Raw genomic sequence first — 14109 nt, 5'->3', positions numbered from 1 at the left:
TGTTCCCAGGGACGAGAGGACCACTCGTGGCTGCCCATAGGCCGATGGGTACACTGCAAGCTAATGGAATACAAACTAAATGCGTCAACTTGAGGTAGAAAGTCTCAATGTCTATCTGTGCTCTATGCTGGGCACAATATCGCGGGTCAACGTACGTTGGTTACAGCTGATATAGATCAGGGCCAAAGATTGTTCTATGGAATTGCGGGTCCGGCTACATCTCCATTTCCTCACCTTCAATCTCCTGTTCAACACGTGGATACACGAGGGCCTGGGCCGCCTCGGTCAGTAGGAGCATGGCCTGAGCAGTAGCTGCAAGGTACAATCCGTCGCTATACGCTGTTCTTGCGATGAAAGGCGTAGCGATGGAGACGAGCGCGAATACCTTGAAAAAGCAGGTCAGGGCGTAGTTGCCGGCGAAGGTTTTCGAGCGATAGTTCATGACGAGTTGTGCAATCTGGCCAGTAGATAGCATTGCCTGAGCCATAGGCAGCAGCATGAACTTTCGCCAAACCGGGCCGTCTTTAGGGCTGCGGAAAATGTATCTGTGGTAATATGCGAGATCATTGCTGTTTCTCCACCTCGCGATGTTAATTTGGGAGTACCGGTCAAGCACCCTGCTACCAGGATACTGGGCGCGGTACGTATCGCGAAAGTCGTCCTCGTTGTGAGATGCCTCGATCAGGCGAATGGGGTGGTTGTAGACCGCGTACGCCGTGATCACTAGGGCCGCAGCCAATCCGATCAACTTTACTGGCTTGAGATCGAGGCGGCCACTGCGTCGCTCGCGCGCTGATGCTGGTATCTTCTGAAGGCGCCAAGAAGAGGGGTGCCAGGACGGACTCCGATTGCCCATTTTCTTGAGTGTGAAAGGCAGTATGAGGCGTAGCTGGAGCACCTCCGGGAATAGCAGAACAAACCATATACCCGCCCAAAACTGCTTACGCTTGAAGTCCATGTCCAGGTAGTAGTAGTCCCAACTCCCGGTAGCGTTGCGGAGCATCTCTCCAGCGATGATCAGACTCGTACCACGAATACTGATGCCGGCAGTAATCCTGCGAGTGGCCCAGTACAACACCGTGAATGCACTGGCAGCCAAGCGAGAGTACTTTGCAACAAGCGGGAACAGGTAGCCCAACGCTGTCCGCCAGAAGGGTGCGAGGCCAACAAGGGCATGATATTTCTGAGTCTCGTCGTGCGACTCTTGGAGGTATGCAGTCTCCCGACCCGGAGAGTGCCGGCGCTTGTTGTTCTCGAGCACCTGGAGACGGAACTGGTCTATGACGCTGAGCTTTACCTCGAACGAGTGTCGTAGGTGCGTCTCGTTACCGACTGTAAACTGACGATAGTCCAGCGGACCAGCCCTTGCAGCAGTAAGATAGGGAGGATATCGGCGCTTCTTCCACTCTTGCGAGTTGTAGATCCCTCGTGCACGGTCACTGGAGTTGTCTCCTGGTGGTTCCCCGGCCTTTCCGATTTGATATGCCGAGTGCCAGTGTCCGACTTCGGGGTAGACCCACAGGGGGCAAAGGAAACGGTGCCTATTGCCCCATGGAGACATACTGCACTGGGATGTTAATCAACACATGCTACTTCACAACCCACCCCTTTGGCTATCATTCGCTCGGTTCGGTCCTTTATAGTGGAAATGGTGATTGATTCTGTCCGTTTCAGAAGGACGATCGGGACTTTTGTCGCCAGGAATAGCTCGTCACCTAGGTCGTGGCTGGATGAGATTAGAGGCACTCGGACAGACATCGTGTGCAAATAAGCCTTGAGCACATCGTCATGGCTGACCCTCCGGGTGACTTCGGGATTGCCTTCGTCTTCTGTGGGCGGAATAGCCACAACGCCCTCAGCGTGCTTCTGCAGCCTGGCATTAGAAATACCGTATGGACAACAGAGGGAGCTCACCTTTTGCCAATGAGTGGTAGGTCTTCAAGGCCATTCTTGTACCAGAAAACGGTATGCAGGTCCTCGATATGTGGGATCAGCGAGACCACAGCGTAAACGTCCGGGTTTCCGGTTGTGATTCCCATTGTGATGAACCCAAACAAAGGGTCCTGTTTTCGTTCTTCCGCGGTACGGGTGGTCCTCAGAGGTTTCCTACAGTCAGATGCAGCCACACACCCAAACTCACAAAAAGTTGATCGGGATATCGAAGTCGACAGAGGCTTGAACCCGTTTCTTCCCGAGGGTAATGTTGCGAGCAATGACGCCACTCCAAAGCTCCTCCGTCTCGGGAACGTAACGCAGTGTACATGCTGTAGGATGCTGAGACCAGTCAATCGCTATCGCGTCTTTAGCGAGCTGCGCTAGTTCACGCTCCTCCTTGGTCATGTTCGCGAGTCTTCCCGTTCGCCGGTAGGACTTCGACAGCCACTCGCCCTCTGCTCTCTCTGAACACTCGGGCCGCGCAGTCACGTTGATGGGCTTGTAGGCAAAGATGCTCACACCAACGTCGAACAACCGGTCCTCGCCCAGTAACGGCGCCACGCCCATGTCTCCGAACTCGAAGCGATAGGGGTCTTTCTTGCCGTGGACTACCTCCACCGAGAGCCGGGCGATGATATAGAGGAGGATGAGCACCGCCGTGAAGGACACGGCGGCGAAGACGGGAAGAACAGGAATGCGCCGCAGTGTGACAGCCGGCCGACGCCTGGGTCGAGGTGGATCCATTGCGCCTTCCATGTGTGATGTAGGATGACTGATGGTCAAGAAGAGACATGGGCGTGAACATGTTGAATTGGAGGCAGGTCTTGTAATCGGTCAGGTGTCCCCAGTACTGACAGAGAGTTGGAAGTTACTCTATCCAGAAAGGCGATACACCGCATTGTCCAGATCGGGTGATGCCGTTGATTCGGGTCTTCAGGCTCAGATCCGGTCCAGGCCCCCATGAAATCTAATCTGGGCGCAGATTCAGGGGGTCGATAAGGAAGCCGGCCATAACACCTGCTATCAATTCGCCGGTATCAAAAGCTCTTGCGCCTAGAGAAATGCCAGTCCTTGGGTGCGTTGCATGCGCAGTGATGGACGGCATTGTAAAGCTCAAGCGACTTACTCCTGTGCGGGGCCATACTTTGGGCGAGAGCTTCGTACACTTCTCCTGAGCTTCCCGGTCGCGGTCAGGTACTGCCCGCCCAGCACCGCTCCCGGCACTCTATCAAACCTTAACGGTCGATCAGTTGTGTCAACAGCAAATATCAGCCTTTCTAGTACGCAGCCGAGCACACCGCCATCATGTCACAATCAGAAGAGCCGGACACCACTGATGGCAGACATCCATTGCATAGTGGGGCACCGGACGATGTTTGGGTATCGGGCAGCTAGGGTGGTTGCCATCCTTTCTCCTCGCCTTCGCCCCCCTGCTCAACCCGCGGGTAAACCAACGCTTGAGCTCCCTCAGCGAGCACGAGCACCACCTGAGCAGCAGCGCTTAAGTATACCCCATCGTAGTGAGTGTTTCCGGCAATGAAAGGTGTCGAAATCCTGAGGAGCGCAAGAGCCTTGAACAAACAAGCGAGAGCGTAATTACCAGCGAACGTCCTGGAGCGGAAGTTCATGATGAGTTGAGCAACCTGGCCGGTCGAAAGCAGGGCCTGCGCGAGAGGGAACAGCATGAACTTGCGCCAGATGTGACCCAGCTCGGGTGTCCGATACGCGTATAGCGCCAGGTCTTCCTCACCCTGGCGGAACAGGGTGTAGGCATTGTGCTCTGAGTACCGGTCGAATATCCGACTTCCTGGGTACTGCGTGGGGTCGGTGTCGTCGCCGATCCCTTCGATGTGTGACGCTCTAATGAGCAGCGTAGGCTGGTTGTATACTGCATACGCCGCACAGCTCATCACCGTAGCGAGCACCACGAGTTGAGCCTTTGGGAGGCTCAGAGCGGCACTGCGCTGCTCGCGAGCAGTCGGTGGTATCTTGTCGAGATACCACGACGTAGGACGCCACGTGCTGCTATTTGCCCTGCGCTTGACTTGATATGGCAGGATCAGGCGGAGCTGGAGCACCTCAGGGAACAAAAGAATGAACCAGATGAAGATGCGGAACCTGTGACGTGGCAAGTTGTACCAATAGTATGTCCAGGACGTGACGACGTTGCGGAAAACCTCACCGGCAACAATGAAGCCAGTGCCACCGACAGAGATGCCAGTTGTGGTCTGTCGGGTCAACCAGTAAAGCACAGTCAGTGCACTGGCTAGAAGCCGGGCATAGTGTGCAAGGTACGGTATGACCAATGCGACAGCCATTCTCCAAGCTGGTGCCAGCCCGACCCAGGCGTGATCGTACTGTGCGCCGTCGTGCTGGATCTGCACATACTTCGTGTTGCCCTCCCTGGGGTCGGCGGGCCTGGGAAACCATCCTTCACGGTGACGTGCTCTCTCGAGATGTGCCAGACGTACGTGATCGACTACGCTGAGCTGGACTTCAAACGAGTGCCGCTGCTGTGTTTCGTTACCGACCGTGATGACGTTGTAGTCCAATGGGCCGGGTCTAGCCGTAGTCAGGTAGGGCGGATAGCGGCGTTTCAGCATCTCGGCCTCATAAATGTGCTCTGATGTAAGAGCCCCAACTCCCTCATGGAAGCCTGGTCGCCCGAGCTCGTAGGCCGCAAAGCTGTGGCCCATCTCCGCGTAGTTCCACTGCTTGCACAGCAGCCTGTGCCGCGTCTTCCACGGAGGCGCACTGCACTGAGTGTCAGCAGAATCAAAGTGCCCGACTCACGCCCCGCAAGAGCATTCTATCCAGCCGATCGGCACTCGTAGCTGCGCCAAGGCTCCTCGAGTTCCTCAGCAGAAGGGCTAGGACTTTGGTCGTCATGAAGCTGTCATCGGTCCTCTTGCTGTAATCGCTGAGCTGGTGATACAGAAGCGGCGCTGGCACAGACATCGTGCTCAGGAACTCTCGTCTCAATTCGGTATCCGTGAAGTTTCGAGTCGGGTCATGGTCACCCTTGTGAGGCTCGATGTTCACAACCTTCTCCGCCTGTTGCAGCACACTGCCGTCAGCTGTGAGCAACACAAGACAACTTACGCTGAGCCGATCAGCGGTAAGTCGTCCAAACCATGCTTGTACCACGTGACGGAGCGCAGGGGCGCCCACCACTCCTGCACGTGTGGGACGAGCGTCACGACCGCATAGAGGTTGGGCCCGTTGTTGGCCCTCCAAGTGTCGATCATGTAGCCCATGTCGTGACCCCCGCGATCCTCTTTGGAGTGAGGGCGGAGGGGTTTGCTGACGTTAGCCCGCTAGAGACAGTCCACCACTCACAGAAACTGAGTCGGAATATCGACGTCGAAGAACGCGCGCAGATGTTTGTCGCGGTGAGTCATGTTGTGCGCAACAATCCCGCTCCACAGTTCCTCCGTCTCAGGTACATAGAGCAGATTGCACGCCGAAGCGGATCGTTCGGGATGCACCATGTTGACTTGCTTCGCCAGGTGTATCAGCTCGCGCTCGGCTTCCGAGCCGTTTGGGGATACTCGGCGCAACTGTGGACCACTGTAATCCGCTATCCATCTCGCGTCCGCTAAAGGCGCACACTCCGGCCGGGCGGTTACGTTGATGGGCTTGAAAGCGAAGACACTAACGCCGACATCGAACTTTCGACCCCCCGCCGAGCCCGTGCCCAGCAGCGGATGTACGCCCTGCCCAGCGTACTCGTGGTGGTATGGGTCTGTCCTGCTCCGCAAGAGCTCGAGATGCAGCCTGCTGACCATGGTCAGCAGAACGAGCACGGCGGCGAACGACAGCGCGGCGAAGACTGGGAGGACACCAGGCCGCGGCAGGCATAGTATGCCTAGAGGTGAGCGACGTTGGCGGCGGGGCGTGTCCATCTTTCTGTTCCGCAGCTTATGGTGAGATGGCAAGTTCGGTGGTGATAGATATGCGACGCGGCCTTGCTTTGATTTTGCGGACGCCGAGATTGAAGCCCTGAGCCGTGATCCTGCTGCCCGACAAGGCGGTGCCGACGTGTCGCATCGTGCTGGCATCGACGTAAATTCTGATGTCGGCATCGCTCATCACGATTGAACACGTCGGATCGCTTGACGGCAGTCTGTCCCTGGTGCCTCTCGGAGCCTGTAACACAGCGCGTTTTGTCTTGTTGACGAGACTGGCCTGTCCCTGATGAAGTCTAATTGGACCTTGACAAAGATTCATGAAGGCCGAGGGCCAGGGTCTGTGCTATCAATTCGCCGGAACATTTGCCTCGCCATCGGAGGGGTCGTGCGGGCACGTATCAACCCGGTACCACGGCTCTCCGGGATACCGAAGGGCTCCTTGAGGGAGGACAGCTGAGCTGCGAAAGCTGTCGCAACGACTACTGCATGGCCTACCTCTGGACATCAAGGCTGTGCAATGGCAACCCTGAGCTTGCTCAATCCAGGTCAGGTACAGCCCGCATCACCTCTTCCGGCACGCAACCAAACCTTAGTGCAAGCACATCTGGAGGCGGCGATCAGAAACTCGAGCTGAACCCGCCGCTGTCGAAGGAGCTACTACCGCCGCCGCCGCCGCTGAACCCGCTGTCTCCGCCACCACTGCTGCCTCCGCCGCCCCCGCCTCCGCCGCCCGAGCTGCTTTCTCCTCTCTCGGTTGCGGAGTGACTGCAGCTGGGGTACACATCGATGCTCCACGTCATGTCGTGGTACGCAGTCTGTGTCGGTGTGTACCCTACACCAGAGCTTGGTCCAGCCCGACTCAAGTCTCCGCCTGAGCTGACGGTATGCCTCTGGTGCTTGCAGTGTCGGCACCGCTTGGCTCGGGCCTGTGCTGCGCTCCACGATGCAGCTTTGTTTGCCGCATGGATGAGGGCGTCAGGCTGCCTCGGCCATCCCTTGTCGATGGCACGCTGGGCAAGGTGGAACCCGTACTCGCTTAGCCGGCCGTCGGTGATTAGGTCCGAGAAGCATTTCGGGTCGGCGTGCCGGTCGTTCAGCACATCGTCGCCTTTTCCCATCCATGGCTCCCAGGGAGGAAGCGAGGGCAGGTCGTCTTTGTGGATGTGGATGTAGCGGAGCGTGTAGTACAGTGCGCGAAGATAACCGCGAGCACGTGCATTGTGCGCTTCGGCAAGCTCGGTCAGATGTGCCATGTCGAGGACGCCGGGATGAGCGTCGGCATATGCTTGAATCTGGGCACAACGATGTGTGTCGTCAACAGTGCGCTCGAGGGACGTGAAGACGTTTATCACTTGCGAGAGCTCAAGGGTGATACCTCCGACGCTTTCAGCGCTTGGCACGTCCTTCCGGCCTTCCCCGTCCCCTTCTACAGCCCCAGGACTCAGGCCAGGGCCAAAGCGTACTTTTACCACATCACACCGACCGCCGAAGAGGTGTCGGCCGTAGCGCAGCAGTCGGCCCCATCCGCACTGCTTCACCTCTGCGTGACCGAGATCGAGTGTCTTCACCTGGTCCGCCCCCCAAACCATAGATTCGATATCCTCCAACCATTCTGTTGTGACTATGCCCTCATAGAACTCGCGGTAGTACGGCCAGACGATGAGCGGGGCTGGAAGCGGGGGCATACCCTCATGAACAATGTGGTGGACGAGTCGCAGGGCGTAGTCACTCAATGGCTCTGGCGCCGGGTCCAGATCCGCCTTCTCCTTTTCACTGGATGTCTTGCCAAGGCGCGTCTTGCTTGGCCCGGCTAACGGCGTGTGAGCGGCTCTCCGCGTAACCTTGGTGTGCTCGATGAGGTCGTCGAGCCGGGCGGCAAACTTCTCGTCCGACTGACTGATGTCGGGGATCACTCGGCCCTCCCATGACGTCCATATGGGCGGCTCGGGATTGTCCTTCGAAACCTTCCATCGCTCCTCCCAGTCCGTGATGAGTGCCAGAAAGGCGCATATAGCGGCTACGGTCAGTTCAGCTGGGGGATGGGACTTACCCGCCATCTTCTCGACCTGTTTTTGTATCTCGATCACCCTCTCCCGGACTTCGGCGGTGCGGCGCGTGTCCCTCACTTCGGTCCTCGTTTGAAGCAGGTACTCGTAGTTGAGGAGCCAGGTATAATACTCTTTTAACGAATTCAATGCAATATGCACCTCGTACCGCGACACCTGGACTGTGCCGTCTCTTGCACTAGCGTCCGGATATCGCAACGCTGTGACGGTGGCTGCGCTGCGACCGTCTGCAGCGTGTGAGAGACCGATGAACTTGCCGGCGCGCCGTGGGCGGGCATACTCCACCCATCCCCACGAGACGTGGGGTCTGTTCTCGTCCGATAGGGATGCTTCACGCTGGTAACTGCGCTTCCGACCGTTGATCACTGCCGTGTTCCAAGTGAGGGCGCCGGCGTCCCGCAGCGGTGACTTGTCCGCGCGTCGCAGGAAGAGGCAGTTGGACACGAGGGTGTCAATCGCCGTCTTCCTGTTGTTATTGAACTGCCATCGGCGTCTGTTGCCGTCGTACATGGTGGATGGAGCGGAGTGTAGATGATGTGGGGGTGAGTCGCGGTTTCTGTGTTGCCGCTCGGATCCGAAATACGGCGAGGGCTGCGGGGCACCAAGCCGGGGAGATATGGCGATAGAGGCATCCTCGCGTTTGGTGCCCAGAATCTCCATGCGACGCGGAACGCATGCCGCTGCCCACCTGGAGAGCACCACAACGTGTTGTGGACATAGTGGCCGCTCAAAAGTGCATTGTCTCCCGGCAGATGCAGTTGATCACCGAAGTAGCCGAGTTGAACATCGGGAGGTCGATGAGATGTCGCGACAACCACAGGTACCACCTACCTCTGGGCCCGTCCCTTCGCCGGCAACTGTCCACATCGATAGCTGGACGGAAAAGGCAACCACACACGTTGGAAGCAGACACAGCCATACGCTAGGTGTACGTACGGAGGGCAGACAGCATATCAGTGTGTCTCCGTTCGCACCTCCATCCGTCCACCGTCGCTGTCTGCTAGCCAATGCAGCATCACAGGCGAGTACTGTGGGTACACTGCTTGCGCTAGGGCGGGTAACGGGGAGTCTGCGGCGGGTGATGGTTGAGTAACGGCTGGTTGACGAGATCAGACGCCGAACAGCTGTAGCACTTCACCTGGGCCCTCCGTACCCCGGAACGGCCCCAAATCGGTGACTAAGGGCCCCCCCGAGCTCCCCGAACCCCTACCGACAGGCCCGGAGTTGCCTGCTCCCGTGTAATTCGTCGAAAAAGGTTCTGAAGCCTCCCGGACGAGAATTGGACGTTCTCGACTTCCAAAAGACGGCGTCGACTGGGATTTGAACCCAGGACCACTTGCACTGTCTCTGAGGATGTTCCCCACCCAAAGCAAGTATGATGCGACTACACCATCGACGCCTTTTCACGTTCTGAAGTTGGACGTCGAGTTGCGGTTTCGTAGAGAAATGTTGGGGTGGTGGTGGTGGAGGTCGGTGGAGGTGTCTCACCCCGAAACTAGTGTTTGATTAGCGCTGCGCCCTCCATTGCGCCCCTCACCTCCACCTCGTAGCGCCGTTCATGCCTGCCAACGGGCATGCATGCATGGCAGCATCTCGACACTGACTCAGTGTACTTATGCTTAACTGCAGGTGCGCATGGGCTCTCTCATTGTCGCTCGCTGGACGCGGAAAGAAGATATCCGCAACAGTTCATCTGGGCCACAAAGCCCAGCTTATCTTCAATCTATAACCCCTGCCGCGCAGCACCCCAAGACCCGTAAACACCCACCTCGTGATGGTGACCGGAGCCTGTATACCTGTACTCAGGCATGCGTCCTGCCCAGCCTTCGCCAGCGAGACAGCTCTAGTCGAGGTGCTAAGTGCCTCTCGCCTTCCGTCTTCGGGCTGTGCCGACGCTAACCTTATCTACACCCGGGGCCCCGGGATAGTCCATGCCCGTTTGCATAGTGGTTAAATGAGCTGGGTCTAAGAGCTAACTGTCGCTCCTATGGCTTCCCACACGCAGCTCACTTCTTCCCTGCCTCAGTTTATTGCTGCGCAGTTCATTGATAACACTATCTCCCACGGCTTCCGTAATCGGTGGCTCCTTACATTCCGTTAGCATCGTTGTCTCATGCTTTTGCTAACCACCTCTTTTCCACACGACTTGCATCCATTTGAGTATTTGAGCGTAATGTATGTACAACCATTTTTGAACGGGAAGGTCTTGGTGCTCGAGCTCCCGCACACGGTTCATCTTGGTACTCTTACCAACGTCTGAAGGGCTGCTACCTGAGCCGCTGGCTTTGGCCTTTGTCATCCCCGCGCCTCCGCTGCCCGCGCTCACTTGACGCTGCGCTGAAGCTCGTACTCACGCGCTGTAACTCGTGCTCCCCCTAGGCCCAGAGTCGCCGTTCATACAGTACTACCCTTGCCCGCTTTGTCGCTTCGCTTTCCTTTGCGGTTGGAGGGGGCGGGTGCGTTCGACTGGCGTTGGACATCGGTGGGTCCAAAGCCTGGCGAGATAATGGGACGGGCGGGAAGAGGGCCGGGGTTCTCCGGGAAGAAGGAGGCCGTGACGTTGAGGGGGTTGGAGGCCGACACGAAGGAGGCCCAAGCCCACGACCTGACCCTTGGCGGCATCTCGTGGAAGTGCAATGATCGCACCGGGACCATCTTCGAGCTGTTACGATAGGCGTTGGCTTTCGTCGACTCACCCTCCGCTGTCTTGCGGCGCTTCGTCGGAGGGTAGCGGTCTCCATTGATGTCTTCACACTGATGCATTGCCAGCTTGAACGGCCTGGAGATGACGCAATCCTGCTGACAGTAGTTATACATTGTCGATGATCCAGTCGACCGTTCGATGTATGTCGAGGTCGTGTCCGTGTTGGCCGCAACGTCACGCAGCTCTGGAGCGCCGTGACTGTAGGCGAGGGCGAGGCCAATGGCCGTCGCCATCTTGAACTCGTCGGAGGAGTCGGGCTTCACTACGGCAGGAGGGATCGTTAGGCCGTCAAAGTCGGGCGGAATTATTCCAGACCATCCCATCGCTCTGATCAAGCCCTACACGGCCTTCAGGTATTCGACCGTGTCAATGGTGAGCACCATCGCCTCTCTCACCAGATCAGAGAGGTAGTGATGCTCGGCAGCGTCTCCGCCCCAGATGACCCACTCAACGATCAGGTCCCCAGAACTGAATCTGGTTGCCTCTGCGTTCAGAATGTCGTCCCGGTCCTCGCGCTCCCGGCAATCGTGGCCCAGATCCGAGATTCCGACCGCGAAGGATCCAACTGAGGACGCCCCACAACGTGGGCAGTCCGAACTTGATTGTGATCGGCGCAAAGAGGTCCTCGTCCGTGAGTTCGGCAACGGCATCGTCCGGAGGGAGCACACTTCCACCCGGTGGCTGGGTGCGCAGCACGCTACGTTGCAAAGCACCGTTCGTAATCGGCCATCCCATTCTTCCTCTCCTTCCCAACGCGGCGGGCAGTCATGAGCTCCTGGCCGGGGTCAAGTCGACAGAACCAAACCTGCCAATTGTCAAGGGACATCCCGTCAGGCCGATACTGGTGCTGGGGGTAAGGAAGGCGCCGGGCAATAAGTTCTTGTTGTTCCTCCAGGTACCGCTCGAACTGCTTGACGCGCTCGGGGTCGTCCTTGCCACGGAAGGTCTTGTTGCCGACAGCGAAAGTGCGAGCGGCATGCGTCTCATTGGCGACCTTCGTCGCGCCCTCAGACGTGAGGCCGATAGCTGAGCCACGGGCGACAGCGGCTTGGGCACGGAGGCGGAGATTGACGGCCTCGCGCTCGCAGACCAGGGCACGCAGCCTCTCCATATCGGCACGCAGTTCGGCTGGGACAGCCACTTCTCCCGCGTCATGCAGCTTGCCGTACGAGCCCAGGTCGGACGGGTGGCCGTGCTGCATGACGTACTGCTTGTACGCACACAGGCGTCTTTGATGGTCGGCATCTGCGACTTGCTGGAGCGCCTCGCGGTCCGGGGCCAGCTCGGGGTCGTACTTCAGGACGCCGCGGTCGTAACACAGCAGCGCAATCGTGAAGTTCCCATGTCCAAGGTCGCAGATGACTGCGTGGCCCGCACACAGCGCCATGTCGATGGTTCTTTTTGGGCCAGGGCCTGTCGGCGCGGAGGGGACGTGGGTCAAGCACTCGTCGAAGTCCGGGGCGTTCATGAACTGCGACGCTCCGGCAAGTCGACCGTCAACAAAGGCAGTGATCACTTCTCTTGACTCCAACCACACCACTGCCGGCCATCCTACGACTTGGAGATACGGCAGGAGGAGCAATATGATGACCCAGAACCACCAGTTAAGTTCGAAATCAGTGTACAGGTTGCAAAACGGCGGCAGGGCGGTAGCCAATCTCGGCGTGTGCGCCGTTGAACTCTTCGCTTGTGATGTCCTTCCCTATGGCGACCAGGAGGGGCCGGCCGCAGACGCGCTGACGGGCAGTCGCAGCGTTAACCAGATGCGCGAGGGCTGCGGGTTGATGCTCGTCCCATCACTGCGCTGGCTGGCGTACGCTTGGTACATGCCTTCCAGGCGGCGCTTGATGCCGTTGTCGACGGAGGTTGGTTCAGCTTCGTGGGGCGTGATCGGAAGGGGGGAAGGCGAATACACGTCGACCTTGAAGTCGTGGAGGAAACCGCCAGGGGCTGAGTTGAGGTTGTGCGGGTATCGAGTGCTGATAAGGGCATGCTCGACGATCTGGAGCTCGCGCTTGCTGCGGTACTCGAACGCGTTGATATCGACCGGCTCGATCCCGACGCGGTACACATCGACGGTCTTGATCTTCCAAAGACGGAGGAGAGTGGTGATGAATCGGGGGGAGCAAACCATGTCGTCTGTGGCTCGCGATGCCGGAGATGGTACAGCCGCTATACTACATGTACGCCGGGCCCTGCTCTCCGACTCGAGCGGCTACTGCGCCACGCACCGGCGACAGAGGCGGGGTCAGGGCGGGTTAAGCGGCGATAGCTTGTTCGAGTCGGGCGAGGAGCTCAGCGATGCCGCCGAACGTTATCTGGCGCTCATACCAGACCAGACCCTCGGGCACGCCGGCAGGAGCTTCGTCGATCTTGTCCACTGGTACGGTGGCGACGTACGTGGCGTATGAGGGGGGAGGCGCACGAACGGGTCGCGGGCAAAGCTGATGAGCTCGTCATTCACAGGATCCAATTGAGCGAGCTCCTGCTCCGTCACGATGCGCTCGCTGCGCGCCTCACGCACGGCTTTGACGACGGCGACGAGGCTCCCGGTGGCGGCAGCGGCGGTGTGAGCGGTGTCTAGGTCGCGGTAGCGCTTCGTCAGCCCATCGAGCACCTGCTTCTCGTCTTCCGTAGGCGCCCTCATGGCGGCAGCTGGGGCTAGTTCGTCTGCAGCTGGCGAGACGGGAGTGTCGGCGATGGTACAGCCTGTGTAGAACATGTACGCTGGGCCTTCCTCCCCGACTCGGGCGGCCACGGCATCACGTACCAGCGTCGGACGCGGAATCAGGGCGGGGAAGGCAGTGATCGCGCTTCTTCGAGCCGGCCACGAAAGTGTCGAACGTGATCTGATGCTCGTACCAGACAGTGCCGTCTGAGTCCAGGAAGTCGCAAGTTCCAGGTCGTCGACGGGGAAGGTCACAACAAAGCTTGCAGAGCCAGTGGAAAAGTGGCGTAAGCGGGTAGCGGCAGACATTGGTCAGCTGTTTGCCGAGGGGACGAGCTCACCAGGGGGAACCTGAGGCTTCTTGGGTTGTAGGCCCTGGAAGCATTGCTAAAGACATTGTCGACGCTGACGAACCTGACAATGTTGTGATGACAACGTTGCGGTGGCGAGGGCGCAACGATAGCGTGTCTCTGACACAGGAGTGTCTGTCGGCGACAGCACGTGACCCTTGGTGGCCACGACGGAGGGAAGACCACTACTTCAATTGTGTACCACTCTGACCACTTGCATGAACGCTACGTACGAGTCAGAGAGCATAGAATAGGGGCTGAGTGAAGTATTTAGGCGAGGTTGCGAAAGTCCGCCAAGAAGGAACGACGGATCGAGTGCGTCCACCTCAGCACACATTACGCCCTGCGCACTCCGCAGCGGTGCTCGACGAGCTGGCGGCGTCCGCACTCAGCCACTGCGCAGCACCCAGCAAACAGCACACCCCCCCCACGTCGCACCTCCGCGCTCTCGCTGTCACTCGCCTCTGCTCATCCG

The 14109-nt window shown here is 58.5% G+C and overlaps 5 protein-coding genes and 1 non-coding gene across 6 annotated transcripts; all 6 read right to left on the bottom strand.

Moving 5' to 3' along the window:
- Positions 1–214: 214 nt before the first annotated feature.
- Positions 215–2679, bottom strand: A1Q1_03126 (uncharacterized protein; the record flags this gene model as incomplete). The annotated part of the gene is made up of 4 exons (XM_014328216.1): positions 215–1567; positions 1606–1873; positions 1915–2094; positions 2141–2679. 4 exons carry the CDS (start codon positions 2677–2679, stop codon positions 215–217), a joined length of 2340 nt encoding a protein of 779 aa, XP_014183691.1.
- A 647-nt stretch (positions 2680–3326) lies between these two features.
- Positions 3327–5840, bottom strand: A1Q1_03125 (uncharacterized protein; the record flags this gene model as incomplete). The annotated part of the gene is made up of 4 exons (XM_014328215.1): positions 3327–4646; positions 4729–4989; positions 5038–5212; positions 5275–5840. 4 exons carry the CDS (start codon positions 5838–5840, stop codon positions 3327–3329), a joined length of 2322 nt encoding a protein of 773 aa, XP_014183690.1.
- Positions 5841–6463: 623 nt separating this feature from the next.
- On the bottom strand, positions 6464–8422 carry A1Q1_03124 (uncharacterized protein; the record flags this gene model as incomplete). The annotated part of the gene is made up of 1 exon (XM_014328214.1): positions 6464–8422. One exon carries the CDS (start codon positions 8420–8422, stop codon positions 6464–6466), a length of 1959 nt encoding a protein of 652 aa, XP_014183689.1.
- Positions 8423–9217: 795 nt separating this feature from the next.
- On the bottom strand, positions 9218–9311 carry A1Q1_t020. Its single transcript has one exon. It is a non-coding gene; the product is annotated as a tRNA-Pro (tRNA).
- Positions 9312–10034: 723 nt separating this feature from the next.
- On the bottom strand, positions 10035–12750 carry A1Q1_03123 (uncharacterized protein; the record flags this gene model as incomplete). The annotated part of the gene is made up of 5 exons (XM_014328213.1): positions 10035–10244; positions 10313–10954; positions 11012–11090; positions 11330–12297; positions 12358–12750. The coding sequence occupies 5 exons, from the start codon at positions 12748–12750 to the stop codon at positions 10035–10037; spliced, it is 2292 nt and encodes a 763-aa protein (XP_014183688.1).
- A 124-nt stretch (positions 12751–12874) lies between these two features.
- Positions 12875–13593, bottom strand: A1Q1_03122 (uncharacterized protein; the record flags this gene model as incomplete). The annotated part of the gene is made up of 2 exons (XM_014328212.1): positions 12875–13060; positions 13141–13593. 2 exons carry the CDS (start codon positions 13591–13593, stop codon positions 12875–12877), a joined length of 639 nt encoding a protein of 212 aa, XP_014183687.1.
- Between the last annotated feature and the right edge of the window lie 516 nt (positions 13594–14109).

This window comes from Trichosporon asahii, assembly GCF_000293215.1.
Source record: "Trichosporon asahii var. asahii CBS 2479 unplaced genomic scaffold scaffold00004, whole genome shotgun sequence".
In the NCBI taxonomy this organism is placed as follows: Eukaryota; Fungi; Basidiomycota; class Tremellomycetes; order Trichosporonales; family Trichosporonaceae; genus Trichosporon; species Trichosporon asahii.
The sequence above is the reverse complement of the archived record's forward strand: the minus strand, read 5'-3'. Positions and strand labels throughout refer to the sequence as shown.